Consider the following 20497-nt stretch of genomic DNA (forward strand, 5'->3'; position numbering starts at 1 on the left):
ATGTAGCCTGGACCGGACTGTGCCAAAACCACGGTGATTGCTTCAGCTGTAAAGTCACCACGATCCCATGAGCGGGTTAATTTATGAGTAGAGAGTATGTATTTCCCCTCTTCCATCTCCGTGTCAGCTTGTTTATGCGGGTTTTGCTTCTCCAGCCTGTCGGGACTGTTATTTTTTGATGGGTTTACTAGGGAAACAGATGGACTGCTTGTTCTGCAGGGAGAGGATCACAGGAGAGGCAGCCCAGGAACAGGACTTTCCGGCTCAGATAAGATCACTCCAGCCTGGGTGAAGCTTCGGCACATCCCGGCACCCACCTGCCAGCATGTGGGAGAGCCAGCGCTCCCAAAGTGAGAAGGGGAAACCTGCAGGGTGAAGAAGGTGGGCAGGGGACCTCCATTTTTCCTGTTATCTCGCTCAAGGATCTGGATGGGATTTGATCAGCAGCTCCCGACCCCCTCAGTGACATCTTGCACTCATTTGACACCTCTCTAAGACATCTCCCCCTGTAAGACCCATAGTACCGCTTCGTCATCCTCCTCCAGTCCTTCAATTGGTAGGTGATTCTCCCCCTCTACTCCATTCTCATGAGTTCTGACCTGGAGTTCTGTGTTCAGCTCTGGGGCCCCCAACATAAGAAGGACATGGACCTGCTCAAGAGGGTCCTGAGGAGGCCATGGAGAGGATTGGGGGGCTGGAACACCTCCCCTGTGAGGACAGGCTGAGAGAGTTGGGGTTGTTCAGCCTGGAGAAGAGAAGGCTCCAGGCAGACCTTACAGCAGCCTGCCAGTACCTAAAGGGGGCCGACCAGAAAGCTGGAAAGGGACTTTTTACAAGGGCATGTAGTGACAGGACAAGGGGTAATGGCTTTAAACTGAAAGAGGGTGGATTTAGATCAGATATAAGGAGGAAGCTCTTCACTGTGAGGGTGGTGAGGCACTGGAACAGGTTGCCCAGAGAATTTGTAGATGCCCCATCCCTGGAAGTGTCCAAGGCCAGGTTGGATGGGGCTTTGAGTAACCTGGTCTAGTGGAAGGTGTCCCTGCCCATGGCAGGGGGGCTGGACTAGATGACCTTTAAGGTCCCTTCCAACCCAAACCATACTATGATTCTGTGAAATCTCCAGGGATGCTCCGTGGCTGTGAGATGGAGGTCATGGCATGGCTTTTCCTCTTCCACCCGTCTTTCCATCATTGCTCACGTGGGAGAAGTGGGACACTCGGCTGAGTGCTGGTGATAGTCACGGCAAGGCTGGAGACGAGGTGGGAAGAAAAATACAACCCAAGCAGAAGGGTTTGGTGGGGTGGGACATCCCTGGTGCAACATGCACATTGCAACGCTGCTGGGTTGACTGCCCTTCTTTTCTGCTCTGATGAAGGCTTTTTCTCCCATTTACGTTCATGGCACACCCCGGGGCAGACTTGAGAAAGGCAAAGGGCAGCTCCGTGCAGGGATAACTGCTCTCCTAGGTGGGTGCTGACAGCTTGTTTTGCACATCAAGCTTGGTGGGTGCTGCACAGTGAGACCGTTTTGATCGCTAACTCCATGACCTGCTCTCAAGTGACCAGTACCTGCCAACCCATGCTCTGTAGTTCATCTCAGACTCATCCTGCTGCACTGCAGTCCCTGTTACTCCCCATCTTTGACATTTTACACCCTGAAATGAATCACCCTGTTCCCTTCAAGGCATAACCCAGGTGTGGTTGTGTTTGCCCAGGAGACCGCGCTCAGCAGGCAGTTAAGACTAGGTTGTACCAGGCTGGGCTCGCCCTACCCTTCACAATCATCTGATACGATCCAGGCAGGCTTTGTGCCCTCAAACATATCCTGCATACCGTAATTCCCCACCCAAATATACATCATAGAATGACAGAATCATAGAATGGTTTGGGTTGCAAGGGACATTTGAAGGTCATCTAGTCCAACCCCCTGCCATGAGCAGGGACATCTTCGACTAGCTCAGGTTGCTCACAGACCCGTCCAACCTGACCTTGAATGTTTTTGGGCATGGGGCATCGACCACCTCTCTGGGCAACCTGGGCCAGTGTCTCACCACCCTCAACGTAAAAAATTTCTTCCTTATATCTAGTCCGATTCTACCCTCTTTCAGTTTAAAGCCATCACCCCTTGTCCTATTGCAACAGACCCTACTAAAAAGTCTGTCCCCATCTTTCTTATAGGCCCCCTTTAAGTACTGAAAGGCCACAATAAGGTCTTCCCGGAGCCTTCTCCAGGCTGAACAACCCCAACTCTCTCAGCCTGTCCTCACAGGAGAGGTGTTCCAGCCCTTGGATCATTTTTGTGGCCTCCTCTGGACTAGTTCTAACAGGTCCGTGTCCTACTTGCATTGGGGGCTCCAGAGCTGGACATAGAGGGGCAGGATCACCTCCCTCGACCTTCTGGCCATATACATCCTCCCCATCATGCAACACAAACCCTGTTCTTGCAGACTGCAAACCATTCATCCCATTATTTTGGGTGCTTTGAATTATCGCTCAAAAAGAGGAGCTTGTTTTGGGGATCGGGGCCTCTCTTCACCAAGATGCATCCAAACACACCATGTCCGGACTGTTTTGCTCAGGAGGAACATAGCAGCTTTGCAGTAAAGACAACTGAGATATCGGAATGGGATACAGAAAGCAGGCCAAGTCACCTTTTCCCTGTATTTGCCTGTAATAAAGAATATTGACTTGTTGTTGTCATAACTGGGTAAAAGAGGCTTTTTCTGTACCATGCATTGCTGTCTGTTGAACTGCTTTCCACTGGACAAGAATGGATGCTCATGGTTTGGCAAGTTTTAGAAAAGATTGTGCAGATGCGTAATAGTAAGGATGGCAAAAAAAAATGTCAGTTTTGGAGAGGATATAAGCCTTCTTGCTTCAAAACAAAATCTCCAGCTAACAGGGCTCAGGAGGGAAGTTTCTTTGTGATCCATAACTTTTATGCAGGGGTTTCTTTTATCTTCTTCTGTAATAAGACACACTGGTGAGTTTCAAGTTGCTGGGTTTGTGCAATTGTTTTGAATCCTGCTTGCTTATTATTTCTAATAATTCAGAAAAAAACCAGCCCTAAAAGCTCTGGCTTACCAAGACCAGCCCCTGCAATCAGAGAGAAGTGCTTGATAAAGTTATTTTTGCCACCTTCAGCTGCTCCTCCCATGTTGCACAAGGGGCATGTGGCAATTTGGGGTCAGGACTTCCCTGCCTCTTCGTGGTTTGCGTGGAGCACAGAGCCCATTGTGACAGTCAGGTGATGATTGCTAATGTGGCTTACAAGAATTGCTGCAGCTTCCCATCTGCCAAAGCTGGACATCACTTGCTGAAGTGACCAGTGGATCCTGCCCCGTGGCTGAAAGCAGATCCCAGAGATCCTGATACAGAGGTGATGATGCTTTGCATACAGATGGGTGAGTTCCAGGCATGGAGGTGGAGATAATCGGGGAGGGGGTGAAAAAGAGAAGGAACCAGCTGTCACTGTCTTTACTAACAGCCAGAACCCATGAGAGCAGATGAGCAGACCAAAATAGCAACACCAAACCTCAGGCGATCTATATCTGGGCCCTTCGGACTTCCCTGGAAACGTGGTCGGGTTGCCACATTACGCAGACACACTCTCATCTGCGCTCTCCAGAGTGTTGTTGATTGAGCCACTCCTCTGGTTTTGTTTGCTGGGGGAATTCGTTTTTCGCTGTGCCTGGAGGCACGGCCTGCGTGGGTTTGTTTTGTTTTTTTATTAATTGCTGTGTTTTTCTTCTGTACAGTAGGAGAAGAGAATGAATCTCCTGTGGGATCTGGGGTAGCTGTGCATCAGAAGCAGGACCTCAACAAGATTTTAGGCTCCCATCGCCGTGCTAAGACCATGCTAGCAGCATCTGGGAGGAGAAGCAGACACGTATGTGCTGGGCTCCTACTCTGGGAAGCAAGAAGGTGGCTACAGTCCAGCCTAACATGCTGAAGGTCAGAGTCTTAACTTCTTACCCACTTTACCATGCTTTCCTGGTGAGATAACAGCAGGTCCCCGTGCATTTAAGTAAAGAAATGCCATTCATATGCATTGAGAGTTGTTTGCCATGTTTTTCTTCTCTGCAGTTAGAAAAAGTAAGAGCTAGATCAGTTTAAAGATTTACCAGAGTGCGTGGGAATAGCAAATACTTCAAGAAAATTATATCAGAAATGCCTGAGCTGGGTGCAGATGCAATCGGGTGAAATTCTCCAGCCTATGTTAGGGAAAAGGTCAGATTAGAGGAAGGGTTCCTTCAGCATTAAATTATATGTCTTCCACATGTGGTCCTGAAGTGGTGAGAGTCAGGACAACTCTCCTCTTGCGGGAGTGAATTCCCTGGTTGGGGTTCAGCTCCTGCAACTGTAGCTGCAGGAGATGCCAGCAAGGACAAACCCCTTTTATCCCTTGGACAACTTAAAATTTACACTGACAAAAACATCTCGTAGGTGATCTTGCTTCTCCACATTGTTTCAATTATAAAAAGTGATTTTTTTTTTATTCGAAACATTTCATTCCATGTTACTATCCTTCTATTTTATTACAAATATATTTGAAACCTCAACTCCAGTGTGTTGCTTGGTGATAAGGTGACACTCCCTTGAATTTGGGGTACTCTTCCCCCATTTTTGGAGCTGTGAAGGAGCCACAAGCCTCTCCTCTGCCCTCCATGGGTGAGACAAGGTTGCTCAGCATACGGGAGAGCTAATAGATGGCAACTTGAAAATTGAGTTGTGGCTTGAAAATTGACTTTTAGTTGAACTAAGGGGAAAAAAAACCCAGGAGTCTGGGAGGGATCACAGGGTACCCATAAACGGATCTCAGAAACCAAGTGCACATGCGGATGCCAACCCGCAGAGATGTGAGGAAGGGAGAAGAAAATGCACCCTTTGAACAGTCAGGGTGTTCTGGCCGGCACCCCTTGTGTGCAATTCATCCATGGAAATTACTCCTGCATCCGCCCATGATTCTTCTATTTCTCTGCAAGCTCTGTAGCCCCGGCCCTCCGTGTATTTAGGTGCTCAATTCCTATTTTTTTCAGTGGATGGAAGGTGCTAAATGTCTCTGTGAGCCTGTGCTGCACTCTCCATTTCGCTGGGATGTGGCAGGGAGGTGAATCCCTGGAGATCTCGTGCTGCATCCTAGGGAGTCCTAAAAGGGAAGGCGTCTGTTATCCTGGCATTCTTCTCCATCTCTCTTCATCCTTTGTCCTCCCTGGCCTGACCTGCTCCAATTAATTATTCAGGCAAGAGCCACAGCATGGCAGCAGTTGCTATAGGGTGCTGTCATGAATAACAACAGGCGGCTATTTTTATCCCTAACTCTTATTACTTTGTGGTCAGGAGCGATGGGTCCCTCCCAGCTCTCTTCACACAGAGCTCGCTGACTTCGGCGGGAGGAACGCCACGGCGATTTACGTCTTTATGGGCTGGGATTCATTTTGACCACCTAGATGTAGGTGAAATCTATGTGTGATCTAGATATATGTGTCTGAATCCCATCCTGGTACCCCTGTGTGCACTGCCAGCTGTACTCATGGGTTGCTTTGCATCGGTATTTTATTTTCTTCATCCATATTTTATCTGTAATAAAGCACGTAGACTGTGTTCATTGCTGGATTTAATAGCCTGTCTACTGCAGAGAGAGAAAAACCCTCTCAGAGGTGAAATCTCACGTTGGGTTCTGACAACTTACATAGGATACACTATATTTCCTTTGGGGACTGATTCCCCCAGCCAGTTTATATCCTCACAGCTGACGTGCCCACTTAAATACCTTGCTGTGACCCAGTGAGTGTGGCAGGGGCACACCAAAGGCTTTTTCTCTGTTCGCTCCTCCTTGTGCTGCCCCCCCTCTTGTCAGCTGCAATGAAAATGAGAAATCTCCAGAAAATGATGGGAAGGGGTGGATTTGAGGAGAGTGTGAAGGGAAATGGGTGCTGCTGAGTATGCAGAGGCAGGGATGCTATTCTGGCTGTGGAGAGCAGCTCTGGAGCTAGCAGAACAACTTGGAAGCTTAAAAAAAAAAAAGGAAAAAGAAAAAAGGAAAAAAGAAGGAAAACAAGAAAAAAGAAAAAAGAAAAAAAAAGGAAAAAAGAAGAAAAAAAAAAGAAAGAAGACAGCAACAGAGCACAAGATACTTCATTTCTGCCAACCTGCCAAATTTACTGCTCCACCAAATTATACCAGAGGACAGTCCAAATGCCTGAGAAGGAAAATCTGAACTTTGATGCAGAACTACTTGAGAAAATCTCGCAGAAGTGGGACAAATACCCAGGACTTGGGCTACATACATCCTAAACTGGCCACAGCGGTTACCAGCAACATTTCCAATGATTTTAGAGGGATCTGGTGCAGGCACCCAGCCAGAAAATGGGAAATGGGGCAGGGGCTGTTTCCTGCTCCTCTTCCAAAACACGAATCGAAGCTGCTCCCTCTGGTGAGACTGGGCAGCGTGAACGCTTGTTTTGCACAGCCAAACAGTTGAATATTTACTACTAACCCTGGAAAAACTGCTTTAGCTATATCATCCAGGGGACACAGCCAAGTTTGGATATCCACTGTGCCTTGCTGATCAAAATAGTTTTGTCTAGCTTTTTAGTCTTTTTCTATTTTTAAACAGAGTTTAAATAAAGATTTTTAAGGGCATACTGAAAATATTTTTTAAGGGGGAGCAGCCAGTTTCCCTGTACGGAGCGGCACCGCTGTCTCCGCTTTCCCGTGACGGATTTCTGCCTGCAGCACCTCTGGGAAGACGCACCCAAAAATCATCCTTTTCATGGCGAACGCCACGGGACCTCTTGCTTTTGCGTCTTCAGCCCCCAACTCCTGCACTCGCGCTGGGCCACGTAAAAAGCAAAAGCGAGGCCCAGCCTCTATGCTTTGGGGCAAAACCACCCGGAAACGGGGCTCCCCAAAATGCAGTGGAAAAATAAAGGTGGGGTTTTTTTTTTAATAAAATGGTATTTTCGGCCGGTTCGTGACTTCCAAGCACCGGGGCTGGGAGCCGGGCCGGGATCCCGGGGCTGATCCCCCGGGGCTGATCCCCCGGGACCGATCCCCCGGGACCCCCGGCCCGGTCACCGCAGCCCCACGCCGGGCTCAGCGGAGCGCGGGTTCCCACCCCACCCCCGCCTACGCCCCGCCCCTCCGCGCTCTAATTGGCTGAGGCTGGTGCGCGTCTCGCTCGCCAACTCTATCGCTGTCCCATTGGCTGGCGCGGGGCGGTGCTGACCAATGAGGTGCGCCGCGGGGCGGGGAGGGAGGAGGAACTCCCGCTGGGTGGCGGGAAAGGCGCTCGGTTTTGGCGCCAAGCGGCAGCGTGGCGGTTCCCGGCGGCGGCGGGGGTCGGGTCGGGTCGGGTCGGATCGGGTCGCAGCGGGTCGGATCGCGGGCGCTGCCGGGGCCGGGTCGGTTCCCCTCGGCTCTTACCGCCTTCCCCCTTGCAGCGGCGGGATCTCCTCGGCCCCCCCCGCCCCGGTCTCCCCGAGCGGCCGGCGGTATGGCGGCGCCGGCGGGCGGGCTGGAGGACGCGGAGCTGCGGGAGGCCCAGCGCGACTATCTCGATTTTCTGGACGATGAGGTGAGGCCGGGAGCGGGGCTGCGCTGGGAGATGTGGGTGCTAAATCCCCCCCCCCCCCATCCATGCACCCGGAGGGTTGGGGAGCACCCGGTCCCTGCTCCCCCCCTCGCCCCTTCCCGCTCGGTCGGTGGGGCTAAAGGGAGTCGAGCTCTGCAGGAATCAGCTCCTGGGGTGGGGGAATGTCTCAGACAAGCGGTCATGCAAAGTGAGTTGTTTTTTGGGGGTGTTTTCCTCCCCACCCTTTCTTGCAGGAAGATCAAGGGATTTACCACAGTAAAGTCCGGGACATGATCAGCGACAACCAGTATCGCCTCCTTGTCAGCATCAACGACCTGCGGCGGAAGAACGAGAAGAGAGCCAGCCGGTTGGTGTGGGGCACCGGGGTTCACCTTTGGCACTGTGCCCTTGGTGGGATTTCAGAGGTCCAGCCCTGGTTTTGCAGGTCCTTGGGGACAAGGACGGGCCAGACTTTGTCCTGTGCAGCAGGTGGACCTGCTCTCTCCCCCCCACGACACCCATCCCTTCCAAGCTTGCCCATGATTAGGCAAAAAACCTTTTGCAGCAAGCTGGGCTTAACTGCGCGATAGAAATCATCCCCTTTTTTTAGGGTGCTTGGGGATGTTTTGGACCAGGCTTGCCAATCTGCTCAGGGACGTGTGAGGTTTTTTAGATGTTGTTTGATTTGTTCAGCTCTTGGCTGTTGGTGGCAGTGGACCTGACACAGAGCTATGGTGGGCTTTGGGTTTTTTCACCTCTCGCTCCTAGTAACCTTGTGGAGTGCATGGAGGCATGGGAAAAGTGTTGAGGAGGAAAGCAGAAGGGGCTGGTGGGTCTGCATCGTTACTTCCCGCTGTTGCAGGCTCTTGAGCAACGCCTTTGAGGAGCTGATCGCCTTCCAGCGCGCCCTGAAGGATTTCGTTGCCTCCGTCGATGCCACCTATGCCAAGCAGTACGAGGACTTCTACATCGGGCTGGAGGGCAGCTTCGGCTCCAAGCACGTGTCACCGCGGACGCTGACGGCCTGTTTCCTCAGCTGCATTGTCTGCGTGGAGGGCATCGTGACAAAATGTGAGGCTGGGGGAAAACCCAGGGGCTTCGGGAGTGGTGGGTCCACGTGTTTGCTGTGGAGGGGCTGGAGTCCACCGGGAGCCATGGTACGTCCTGGCAACCTGGGCAAAGGGAACGGGGGGCTTAGCAGAAGGTCTTGAGTGTTGGGATGGGCTTTGAGCTCAGCAAATCCTGGCTGTGGTTGACAGTGGGTTGTGTCCCAAGTGCAGTTTAGCGGTGGAGACCCTGTCGGGGACTGTCTGCTGACAGGAGTGGGACATCCCTGCCTCTAACTCCTCTTTTTTCCAACCTCAGGCTCTCTGGTTCGTCCAAAGATTGTCCGGAGCGTCCATTATTGCCCAGCTACCAAGAAGACTATTGAGCGCCGATACACGGACATGACCTCCCTGGACGCTTTCCCATCCAGCTCCGTCTACCCTACGAAGGTGAGGTGAAGTAGCCTTGAGGGAAGCATCAGCAGGTTCCTCTGGGGAGAACGTGCCAGCTCTGAGCCCAGGGCTCAGATCCCTGCACATCCCTTCTCCCTCTGCCAACATAGCCCATGGAGTAGACAGAAGACACATCACATGTGTGAAAGTCCCAGAGAGCTACTAGGAACACGTGAAGAAAGTCTCTGTTGGACACAAGGCCACCAGACCCGCTAGTTCAGATGTTAGTTATGATCTTGGTTCTGCTGCAGCATGGTTTCTTGCGGGGGTTGTCAGCCAGTCTTGTTGTTCCTGGGACCCGGGTCAACGTGCACATGCCTGTGCTGTCCTGGAGGGTGTTTGCACCCTTGGGTAGAGGGTTAGCCCCGTATTTTGGAAGGTTGACCTGAGCTTTGTCCCCACTGCACGCAGCTTGGTGGTGTGTCACCACTGCCTGCAGAAGGGACAGGGCTTGGAGAGACCTAATGTACCAGCAGTGATGGTGTTGGCAGCTTTAGACTGGGGGGGCTGTGGAGCTGGTGAACCCCAGCCTCCGGCAGTCCTAATAAAGCAAGCCTTTCCAGCAGTCTTGTGCATGTTGGGTGATGCAGCCTGTCTTCCCACTGCTCAGCTGACCCACCTCTTCTCCCTGTGCGCCTGAAAAACGGTGCTAGTCTTTTTATTGGGGTTCTTCCTCTAGGATGAAGAGAATAACCCTCTGGAGACAGAGTTTGGCCTCTCGGTCTACAAGGACCATCAGAGCATCACCATCCAGGAGATGCCCGAGAAGGCACCAGCAGGGCAGCTGCCACGCTCAGTGGATGTCATTCTGGATGATGACCTGGTGGATAAGGTGAAACCTGGGGACCGCATCCAGGTGGTGGGGACGTACCGCTGCCTGCCGGGAAAGAAAGGGGGTTACACTTCAGGGACTTTCAGGTGAGCCTTCTTTTGTCTTGACTTCAGCCCTCCCACCCTTTTTAGTCGGGTCACGTCTCTGGAAGATGAGATCTAGGACAGGCAGGTGGCCATCACGGAGCTGGGTCAAACATTGGCTTAAATCACTTGGAAGCAGTTTGCACCTTGCTCCTTAGCATCAGTGTGTAGCTGTCGGCCTCGGCTGTGCGCAGGGGGGGTTGGATGCTCTTAAAGATGCTCCGTTGATGGCCCAGTGCAGTCAGATAGAGGGGGCTACAGCTCTTGGAGCTTTCCAGCCCCCTCCAGGGCTTCGCAGAGCAAAGGATGACCCTGTGGAAGTTTCTGCTGTGTTGTTGCTGTGGCTCTGTGGGCTTTGCAGACCTGATCATGGCTGTGTCCCTTCTCCAGGACTATCCTCATTGCCTGCCACGTGAAGCAGATGAGCAAAGATGTCCGGCCTCTCTACTCTGCTGCCGACGTGGCCAAGATCAAGAGATTCAGCAAGAGTCGCTCCAAGGTATTGTAGTCTTATATCTAGAAGGCAGGCTTGTATCAGAGCATGAGGTTTCAGCTAGAGCAGCTTTAAGCCTTGGCATGTAGCTAAGGAGGTGTCTTGTTTGGTTGCAAGTTACTCTTCAACCCTCTTAGCAATGTTGCTGGATTTTTCCACTCACTTTCTTTGCATTTTCTGCTTAGGCTTTGATCAGGTCCTGGTTTTTTTGTTGCTGCTTCTGCACTGCTAGCAGAGTATCCTTCCTGCCTGCTGGCAGCTCTGCTGTGCATAGCTGTCGAGACAGAGATCTGTCTGTGCTGTGTGCTGCCAGCTTGTTGCCAGAGAATTTCCTGGAGGAGAAACGTTTCCCTCTTTCCTCTTCAAACCCCAAACCAGCATGAGTTACGGAGGTCTGCCCCAGCCTGGTCTTAATACTCAGACCTTTGCTTCGTAGCGTGGAGAGAAGAAAGCCTTGCTCTCACAGGGGCTGCTGCTTCCAGTGCTTGCTTGGGTGACCGTGACAGTCAGGATGGTCTAGGACTTCAGAGCCCCATTGAAAGAAAACTCTGGCAAATGGTCTTCTCCTTTCTAAATAATTTTCATCCACATGGTTCTGATAGGAATAAGCTCCTTTTTTGTGCTGAAATGGACTTGTGGAGCATTGCTTCTTGTTCTTATTAGCTACAGTCCCTCTGACGGGCTGTGCTTTGCCTTTTCTGTCTTAGGATATCTTTGACCAGCTGGCAAGATCCCTTGCTCCCAGCATCCATGGGCATGAGTACATCAAGAAGGCCATTCTCTGCATGCTGCTCGGAGGGGTGGAGAAGGTCCTGGAGAACGGGAGCCGCATCCGAGGAGACATCAACATCTTGCTGATAGGTCTGGAAAGGCTGGGCAGAGGCACCCTCGGTGGGTGTTGTTGGGGGGTGAGATGAAGGAGCATTTTTCTGGACTTAGTGTCATGGAGTAATTGAGGTTAGACGGGACCTCCGGAGGCCCCTGGTCCAAGCGTGTGCGCAGGGCAGAGCTAGTGTCACTGGTAGATCAGGTGGCTTTGGGACTTGTCCGCTTGGTTTTGAACATCTCCAGGGATGGGATCCCACGATGTCTGTAGGCCACTGTCCCAGTGTTTGACCACCCTCAAGAAGATTTCTTTTTCTTCCACCATGCAACTGGGATTTCCTGTGTTCCAAGTTGTCCCCGTTGCCACTGGTCCCGTCACTGTGCGCCTCTCAAAACTCTGACTCCATCTTCTCCGTTTCTTCCCATTGGGTCATTAAGGGAAGGCAAGGAGATCATCTGATCACCTTCCTTTCCGAAGGCTGAACAAACCCACTTCTCTGCCCCCTTCTTTTTTCCCCACCGAGGAGCCCCAAACTGGACACGTTATCCAGGTGATGTGTGATTATGAAATGCAGCCTTCTCCATTTCAGGAGACCCTTCCGTTGCCAAGTCTCAGCTCCTGCGGTACGTGCTCTGCACTGCGCCCCGCGCCATCCCCACCACCGGCAGAGGCTCCTCCGGCGTCGGCCTGACCGCCGCCGTCACCACGGACCAAGAAACCGGTGAGGAGCAGGCTGGTTCCCAGTGGGAGCTCTCAGACGGATGCTTGTTAACACCTGGGAGGAACTCTGCAAGATCCAGAGCTGCTGTTTGTTCTGCAGTGACGCTTGCGGGACTTGCTCCATCCAGAAGCTTTGTAGCGATGCTAGTGGTGTTCAGGGGTATTTTCTCCACCTCTGTTAGGCGGTGGTCTCCTCTACTCCTCTTCTACTTGGTGTACCCTACGTGAGGGCTAGCAGCAGCCTGGATCTTGTTGTCTTCCTCATGGGCTTGCTCCTCATCCTAAGTGTCCTCCTCCTGCTGTCAAGTTGGGTAGGAGATGGGCAGCCCTGAGGACGCTGCTGCTCTTCGAGGCTTCGCCTAGTCACAGCGGTGGTACCGTGGCGGAGGGAGGCGGCAGGGCAGGAGACGCGTGGGGCTGCCGAACGGGGATTGACCCTCTTTTTCTCCCACCCCACCCCAGGCGAACGGCGCCTGGAAGCAGGGGCCATGGTGTTGGCTGACCGGGGGGTGGTGTGCATTGACGAGTTCGACAAGATGTCCGACATCGACCGTACGGCCATCCACGAGGTGATGGAGCAGGGCCGCGTCACCATCGCCAAGGCTGGCATCCATGCCCGCCTCAACTCCCGCTGCAGCGTCCTGGCGGCGGCCAACCCCGTCTATGGCCGGGTGAGCGCTGGCATCTGCTGGTCCTCTCCGTGGGGAAGGGTGCTGGGAGCCGTCTTGGTGGAGGCGGCAGCTGGTAAAACCCAAAAGATTCCCCCCCCCCCCCCAAACCAGTGACTTGGTTCTTGCTGGGACTGGGATCCGTGGGGCGGTGAAGACTTGGTTGGTTTGGTCTCTTGCTGCTCGTGGCCATCCTGGAGGAGAGAGGGGCTCGTGGGGTTTCTTTCTCACCCCGGCTCGGTTCTGCCTGGTTGTCTCGGGGCAGCCCAGTGGACCCTCATCCTGGTGACGAGCCTCAGTCTCGGTGTCTGATCTGGGATCACAAAAAACGTGTTTTCCTTGCAAACGAGCTACACCCACCTTCCGGGATGGGGAATAGAGGCCTTACTGCTGCAGCAGGCTGGGTTTAGTGTGGTGTCCAGCTGCCTGGACATCCAGCCTTTAAGACCTGGCCTGAGGAGGTCCTCCCAGCCTCCCTGGCAGCCAAGACTGGCCCATGAGGTTCTCCTGTAACCCCTTATATCATCCTCTTGCAGTACGACCAGTACAAGACACCCATGGAGAACATCGGCCTGCAGGACTCTTTGCTCTCCCGCTTCGACCTGCTCTTCATTGTGCTGGACCAGATGGACCCCGAGCAGGACAGGGAGATCTCGGACCACGTCCTGCGGATGCACCGCTACCGCAACCCCAACGAGCAGGACGGGGACGGTGAGTCGCTTGTAGCTGCAACCTCCTTGCTGCTCAGTCCTGTCCTTCCTTGGCAGGTGGCAGGTTTTTGGTTTCAGCATCCCCGGCTTTGTGGAGGGCTGCTTGTGGTGGCTTTTGGAAGTTGCTCCAGAGGTTAAAAGTCAGTTTTCTGTGACCTTCCCCTCTCCAGCCATGCCCCTGGGCAGCGCCGTGGAGATCCTGGCTACGGAGGACCCCGACTTTGTGCAGGAGGAGGAACAGGAGCTCCAAGTGTATGAGAAACATGATGACCTCCTGCACGGGCCCAACCGCCGCAAGTGAGTCCTTCATCCCACGTCCCCTGGAGCTTTCTGGGGGTTTCCAGCACTGTGAGTTGATGAGTTTGGCTCGAGTATCCAGAAAGTGGCTGATTGCCGGTGTGAGTGATGCCCCAGATGGTCCGTGGGGAGGTACGTGGGCAGGATACCAAGGGAGCCTTGCTCTGGGCTTGATCTCTCAAGCCAGGCAGGTGGAGAACATCTCCTGCGGCTGAATTCCCCATGTGCCTGGATGCCCATGAAGGGTAAAAAGCGGGAAGCCCACTTCTGCAAACACTCTTTGCCCGTCCCCGCCTTGGAGGACACGGGTGTGCATGCGTTACCTGCAGGGAGAAGATCGTCAGCATGGAGTTCATGAGGAAGTACATCCATGTAGCAAAGATGATTAAGCCCGTCTTGACCCAGGAGTCGGCGAGCTACATAGCGGAGGAGTACTCCCGCCTGCGCAGCCAGAGCCAGATGAACTCGGACATCGCCAGGGTGAGCCCCGGGAGCAGCTCCCTCTCAGGCCAGGAGGAGGGAAACTGAGGCACAGGCTCCCCTCTTCCCTTACGGGTGTTTTCCACCCTTGGTGGGATGCCACGGTGGGGGTCAGCCTTGCAGAACCACCTCTCTGTTCCCCACCAGACGTCCCCTGTCACGGCCCGTACCCTGGAGACCCTGATCCGCCTCTCCACGGCCCACGCCAAGGCCAGGATGAACAAGACCGTCGATCTGCAGGATGCCGAGGCGGCTTTGGAGCTGGTGCAGTTCGCCTACTTCAAAAAGGTGGGGGGGAAGGTGTCCCTCAGTGCTCGGGGGGGTCCTAAAGCTTTCATCAGAAAGGGTGGGTTTGGTGCAGACTGGGCACCCTGGGCTGCTGGTGGGGTCCTTTCCTGGTGATAGTGTGGGATGAGGCCGCTGTGGTGGGATCTTGGATGGTCCCCTAAAAGCAGCTGGAGTGGAAAAGGGAGCCGAGTCCATCCTGTCCTTGCCACACAGGTGCTGGAGAAGGAGAAGAAGCGCAGAAAGCAGGCAGAGGACGACTCGGAGACCGAGAAGGAGGAGGATGAGGAGTCGCAGCCCAAGGAGGAGCGCAGGACGAGGAGGTAGGAGCCGGAGCAAGGGAGGGGGGGATGTCACGCGAGGGGCACCAGCCTCTTCTGAGGTCGCAGCAGGCAGTGTTGGCCTTGGGGAGATCCTCCACGTTTTGCTCGACCTAGTGGATTGTCCCCCCCCAAATTTGTAATAGAGGGACGTAGTTATTTCATGGATAAGGAACTGGCTGGATGGCCACGTCCAAAGAGTTGCAGTCAATGACCCAATGTCCAAATGGAGATCAGTAACAAGTGGTGTCCCTCAGGGGTCTGTGCTGGGACCGATACTATTTAATACCTGTGCAAACCTCATGAAGTTCAAGGCCAAGTGCGAGGTCCTGCACCTGGGTTGGGGCAATAACCAGTATCAACACATGCTGGGGGATGAAGGGATTGAGAGCAGCCCTGCGGAGAAGGGCTCGGGGGTACTGGGGGATGAAAAACTGGATATGAGCTGGCTATGTGTGCTTGCAGCCCAGAAAGCTAATTGTATCCCGGGCTGCATCAAAAGAAGCGTGACCAGCAGGTCGAGGGAGGGATTCCCTCCCGCTCTACTCCGCTCTGGTGAGACCCCGCCTGGAGGGTAGATTTAGATTGGACATAAGGAAAAAATATTTTATGATGAGGGTGGTGAGGCGCTGGAACAGGTTGCCCAGAGAATTCGTGGCTGCCCCATCCCTGGAAGTGTCCAAGGCCAGGTTGGATGGGGCTTTGAGCAACCTGGTGTAGTGGAAGGTGTCCCTGCCCATGGCATGGAGTTGGAACTAGATGACCTTTAAGGTCCCTTCCAACCCAAACCCTTCTGTGATCCTACGACAGCCAGAACCCTCGAGGCTGGTACCAGCGTGGGTCCCGTGCCACGGGCAGGGTTTTGTGGCCAGAGGATGGCTTACTTGTGAGCCGCAGGGATCCTGTGTGGTCCTCGCCAGACACCTCCAGGAGCTCGGGGCAGGGGGGACCTGAGATCTGCAGTTCAGCTGGAGCAGGGGTGACCTCTTCTTCCCCCTCTCCAGGAGAAAGAAGGCACGCACAGGAGGCGAGGGGGATTCCTACGACCCGTACGACTTCAGCGACGCCGAGGAGGAGATGCCGGAGGGTGAGTCTCTGGGGTTTCGCCGGCTCCTGAGGGTGCTGCTGCCTTCTGCCCTGGTGGGTCTGTGCACCTGGGGAGCTGTGATGTCTTGGGGTCACTTGGGGTCCCTGGTGTGGTACCATCGAGCCCCACAAATCAAGATGAATTTTTTTTGGGAACCCTCCATGGCTGTGTGGGACAGGAGAGTTAGTATTGCTGATTTTTTTAATGTTTTTTTTTTTTTCTATCCTCTTCCAAACTGCTGCAGAAATAACAACGCTGGGAGGGAGGGAGTTTGGCATTGCCCGCCCCATCCTAAGGCCAAGCGCTTTTGCTCTCTGGGACACCGGGCAGCTTGAAGATAGCTCTTCTTTCTCCTCCAGTCCAGGCACACACTCCCAAGGCGCCCGAAGCCTCGGCCGCTGGCGAAGCGAAGAAGCCGGAGCTGGCTGAGCCGAGGTGAGTGGGGGCTGGAGAAGGAGTCTGTCCCTGCGTGTCCCACCCCACCCTGGTGGGTCCAAGCTGTTGTCCGATGCTGGAGATGCATCTGTGGTGGGTGCTCTCGGCTCCAGTTTCGGCTTTCCTGCTGGATGCCGCTTCTGGAATGGGGAAGGGCTGGGGAATACTGGGCTGGGAAGGAAGGCAAAGGACTTGCATGTGGTCTCTGAGGGGGATTACTTCTCGCCTTGCCTGACCAGGTTGAAAGCATTCAAGGCTGCCCTCCTGGAGGTCTTCAAAACTTCCCATGCCCAGTCTGTGGGTCTGAAGAACGTGATGGAGTCCATCAACCGTGACAACCCTGAGCCCTTCTCGCTGGCTGAAGTGAAGGTGGCGCTGGCCCACATGCAAGATGACAACCAGATCATGGTGTCCGATGACATTATCTTCTTAATCTGAGCCTCTGGGTGGAAGAGTCCAAGTTCTCGTGGACTCTCAGGCTGGAGACTCTTTGTGTTTGCCTTCAGCTCTCTCCTGAATGCTTCATCTGGCTGAGCTGGACTTTGGGGAGCTCAAGTCTGTGCACTTTACAGTCCTTCCTTGCTGTGCATTGCTGGAGCAAGCTGTGAGCTCCGGAAGCTCTCTTACTTTTACTGTCTTCAAACTGGAGTATTTGGGAAGAGATTTGTGTCTGTGAGGAGCCAAAAAGGAAAAACTTTGGTGCAAATTATCAGTGTTCTTAATGTTTTGTTTTTAGCTTTGGTAGTAATAGTTCCAGCCTTTGAATAAAAAAATCTGGATTTAGGAATCCAACATTCAATAGCAGTGGTAGTAAGAAGCAGTATGAGAGCTCCGCTATTAGTAGTGAAGCTTTTATTTTTCCCCCTTTTCCCCAATTACATAGCCTAGATCTGCCTGTCTCACAAGTAAAGATGCCTAATGCCTGTCCTGTTGGCTGCGAACAGCCTCTTCCCCCACTGATTTCCCACCCATCTTGTGGAGGAGGATTTCTGGTGACTCAGGGGCAAGTATAGTCTGACCTGCTCCAGCGCCAATGGCTCAGATTGGTTTCTAGATTTCGAAGCCCTGCTGGGAATTTTGGATGCTCAGAGCTGCCCAGGGGACGTGTCCCTGGCACATGGGGGTTTGATTTCCAGCTGCTCCTGCCTTTTTCGGTCTGGGACTGCACTTGTATGAATATAATGGGACCACCACGAATGGGAGGAAACCTTCTGTAGCAAAGAAAGGTCAAAGCTGTGGGGACCTGGGATCCTCTATCCCCTCTACGTCCTACCAGCTGAGCCACCGCAAATCTTCCTGCGTCCTAGGGAAGGTAACCACAAGCTACTGAGATTGTAGAAGCCCTCCCTTGCCCTTGGGGGATTTGTTGAACCATCTTGCTTTCTGGGAATACATAGGTGACCACTTCTTGGAGAAAGGCTGTTCCTAGAAACCAGCAAGCTCCCACTGTTTGCGATGGTTTTCGAGAAAAGCTGAATGTGTAGTCAGACCAGGCTCGGCTGCTCGTGATGCCAGGGCTGCTGAAGGTTTGGGATTTTTTTTAATTGTTCTTTTTTATTTTCAGTCTTGGCAAGTTTGAGTTTAAACTTTGGACCTGAGCAGCACTGGTGCTTGCTGTTGTCCCTGCCCATCTCCGGGCACCTGCACAGTTCATGTGCCTTTGTTTCTGGATGCCATAAATACTGATTTGAATAATAAAAATATCTAGATAGCGTTTCCCCCATGACTTGCTGCTTACTTGGGTTTAAACTCTTCCCACTTCTGGGGATGCAACCCTGCAGTCTTCTGGGGACGCAACCCTGCAGTCTTCTGGGGACCAGTGCTGCTGTGGAAAACCTTCGGGCATCTGCCTTTGCCTTGGTGGACCGGGCACTTGCAGAAATGCCCTTGGGGTGGGTGGGTGATAAATGTGGGCAGCTCCTGCCTCTCTCATTGCAGATACGTGGCCTCTGCCCACCTGGAGCTGCACATACCTGTGGCTGAGAGGGCTTGGTAGCATTTCATGGCACAGGGAAGGGGGAAAACCTCCCATTTTTCTTCTGCAGACAGACCTGTTGAATTAAAAAAGCCTGATTCCTGAGCTCCCCTCTTCCGACACAGCTGTGACAGCAGATACTTGGATCTGGAGGGGATTTTGCATGTCTAAAAGGTCTCTGGTTGGATGTATTGCACTTCTGCGGAGTGACCTCAGACCTACGGCCAGCGCCTGGCTCGTAAAACGGCAAAGTCCGGCGAGAGCGAGTTGAACAGGCAGATGGTCAGAGATGTTCCTTCTCGGTGGTTTTATTACACAGCTCTGGTCCTGAGCTTTGGGGGAGCGGGAGGAGAGCTGAGCCAGCGCGCTCCGCTCCTGCGTGGCGGCTGCATTCTGCAAAGCCCCTGGGCAGGAACGATGGGCCAAACGCAGCCTTTTCTTACCAACTCATTCGTGGGCAAGGAAGCAACCTTTTTCTTCTGGAAAGGTGCCCGGGTGCTTATACATAGTTAGTTCCTTGCTAATTTCTGCAGGTCTGACATTGCCTTGCTGTAGGAGTGGGGAGACTGTCATCTCCTTCCCCTCTCCCCACTTCTCTCTGATTTTTGGAGGCTGTTCCTCTTGGCAGGTCACAGCAGGGAGCAGTGAGGGCTCTTTGGAGCCATCTCCTTTTTCTGCTGAGGTCTTTGTGTTTTCCTTGTCCTTACAGCTGGGGAACTGCTAATATTGTATTTCCCACGACAAGACACCAGGAGGAGCTCCAGGGCAGGTAAATCTCTGGTTTATTTTCCTATCTTGTAGCCTGGGACGGTAGGATGTGGCTATCCACCTCCGTGTGTCGGTGGCCACCTCAGTAGATCCTTTGCAATTGCTCAGGTCCTTGGGAGAAGGGTCTTTGCTGACAAGGGAAAACCAAATCCCTGATCCTCGGAGAAGTAGCTGACTTGGCTGGTGGGTCTGTGGATGGTCCGTAGCTCGTGGGACAGTTGGTACGGGAACTGTGGGTGGCAGCCACCAGGTCCTCCAGCATCCCCATCCCAGCATCAAATGCAAATCCCTGCTGTATGAGGGGACAGGTCTCCGCAAAAAAAAAGAGCTCGTAACTCCGTAGCTTAGGAAACGGAAGGCAGCAGAGAGATATTTGCGAGGACGTATAGGCAGAAGCACCACAAAGGCTGGGAGCGCCTAGGAAGGCAGCTTCTTCATTTAGCTGCTCTTTGGCCCACATGGGCTGTGTCCAGACCAAATAAATGTATTCCGAATGCTCCCCATAGGGTTCTCCTTTGAATAAAAACGAGAGTGTGGCTTCCTCGTCCCTGCCAAAGGAATTCAGGTAAGAGGTGCCATGTGGGGCTGGTGGGAGAGAGGTAGAAAGGAGTGGGACACAAAGGAGCAACACCAGCTTGCTGTCAAAAGTAAGAGAATTGTTTTGGCAATGAGTGGTCAACTAATCCTATGGATGAAAGATCTGGACCTACAAATCCCAAAGGCAGAGAGGTTTGTGGGGATCAGCTGAATCTGACGAACAGCCTGAATCTGCAACGTTACCAGAGATGTCACCCAGTTCTTGGATGCTCAGCCACACGGACGCTGCAGCTGTATCATCTGCTCTAATAAAATAAACAGCGATGGGACCCAAACTTGGGCACTGCACCTCGGCTAGCTATATTATTGGATTGGTCCTTGGCACGGTTTTGATGGGCTTAACTAGCCCTCTCCCAGAATTTTGGCCATGATTCAGGAGGGTGCATGGGCCAAGAAGCAGTTGTGATAAAACCACCTTGTTTTGGATGCTGGAAGCTTTTAATACTGGCAATGTGGCCAGACTGTGCCAATTCGTTTTAGTTCTAGAAAACAGCCTCTGCCACTGTTTAATTTACTAATATTTATAATAGTAGTTACTAATATTTATATAGTATTATTTGCTATTCTATTTCATTCCCAGGCTTCATTCTTGCTGATGGAAAAGAACTGATTGAAAATTCCGGCGTGGATGAAAATGATGATGGAGTTTGTGATACTTAGAAAAAAAAAAGAAGGAGACCATAGAATAAAGATTGCAATTCTCAAGAAACCTGGCTTGAGTAATGTTAGGGGCTCAACAGGGAAGATCCCAGGGGAAGACAGCCTGGAAAAGGATTTCTGTATCTTGAAGAAATAATATTAAATGCAAACTGCATGAAACAAATTATGGATTCCTTTAGGTCAT

At 52.8% G+C, this 20497-nt stretch overlaps 1 protein-coding gene and 1 long non-coding RNA gene across 2 annotated transcripts; both read left to right on the forward strand.

Moving 5' to 3' along the window:
* Nucleotides 1-1080: 1080 nt before the first annotated feature.
* Nucleotides 1081-4053, forward strand: LOC128152245 (uncharacterized). Its single transcript, XR_008238565.1, has 2 exons — nucleotides 1081-3406; nucleotides 3761-4053. It is a non-coding gene; the product is annotated as an uncharacterized LOC128152245 (long non-coding RNA).
* Nucleotides 4054-7361: 3308 nt separating this feature from the next.
* On the forward strand, nucleotides 7362-17891 carry MCM3 (minichromosome maintenance complex component 3). The gene is made up of 17 exons (XM_052810256.1): nucleotides 7362-7581; nucleotides 7833-7945; nucleotides 8441-8649; nucleotides 8944-9074; nucleotides 9757-9995; nucleotides 10383-10491; nucleotides 11193-11346; nucleotides 11901-12032; nucleotides 12494-12702; nucleotides 13236-13410; nucleotides 13580-13706; nucleotides 14036-14186; nucleotides 14334-14474; nucleotides 14688-14794; nucleotides 15796-15878; nucleotides 16238-16313; nucleotides 16553-17891. Exons 1-17 carry the CDS (start codon nucleotides 7501-7503, stop codon nucleotides 16749-16751), a joined length of 2436 nt encoding a protein of 811 aa, XP_052666216.1. The 5' UTR covers nucleotides 7362-7500; the 3' UTR covers nucleotides 16752-17891.
* Nucleotides 17892-20497: the final 2606 nt, after the last annotated feature.

Source organism: Harpia harpyja, chromosome 15, assembly GCF_026419915.1.
Source record: "Harpia harpyja isolate bHarHar1 chromosome 15, bHarHar1 primary haplotype, whole genome shotgun sequence".
Classification (NCBI taxonomy): domain Eukaryota; kingdom Metazoa; phylum Chordata; class Aves; order Accipitriformes; family Accipitridae; genus Harpia; species Harpia harpyja.

What these genes read in the sequence shown, in the direction of transcription:
- MCM3 (XM_052810256.1), top strand. Translation starts at nt 7,501, where the DNA reads ATGGCGGCGCCGGCGGGCGGGCTGGAGGACGCGGAGCTGCGGGAGGCC. An exon ending in CACCACGGACCAAGAAACCG is followed by an intron (nt 12,033 to 12,493) that starts GTGAGGAGCAGG and finishes ACCCCACCCCAG; the next exon opens with GCGAACGGCGCCTGGAAGCA. An exon ending in CCAACCCCGTCTATGGCCGG is followed by an intron (nt 12,703 to 13,235) that starts GTGAGCGCTGGC and finishes ATCCTCTTGCAG; the next exon opens with TACGACCAGTACAAGACACC.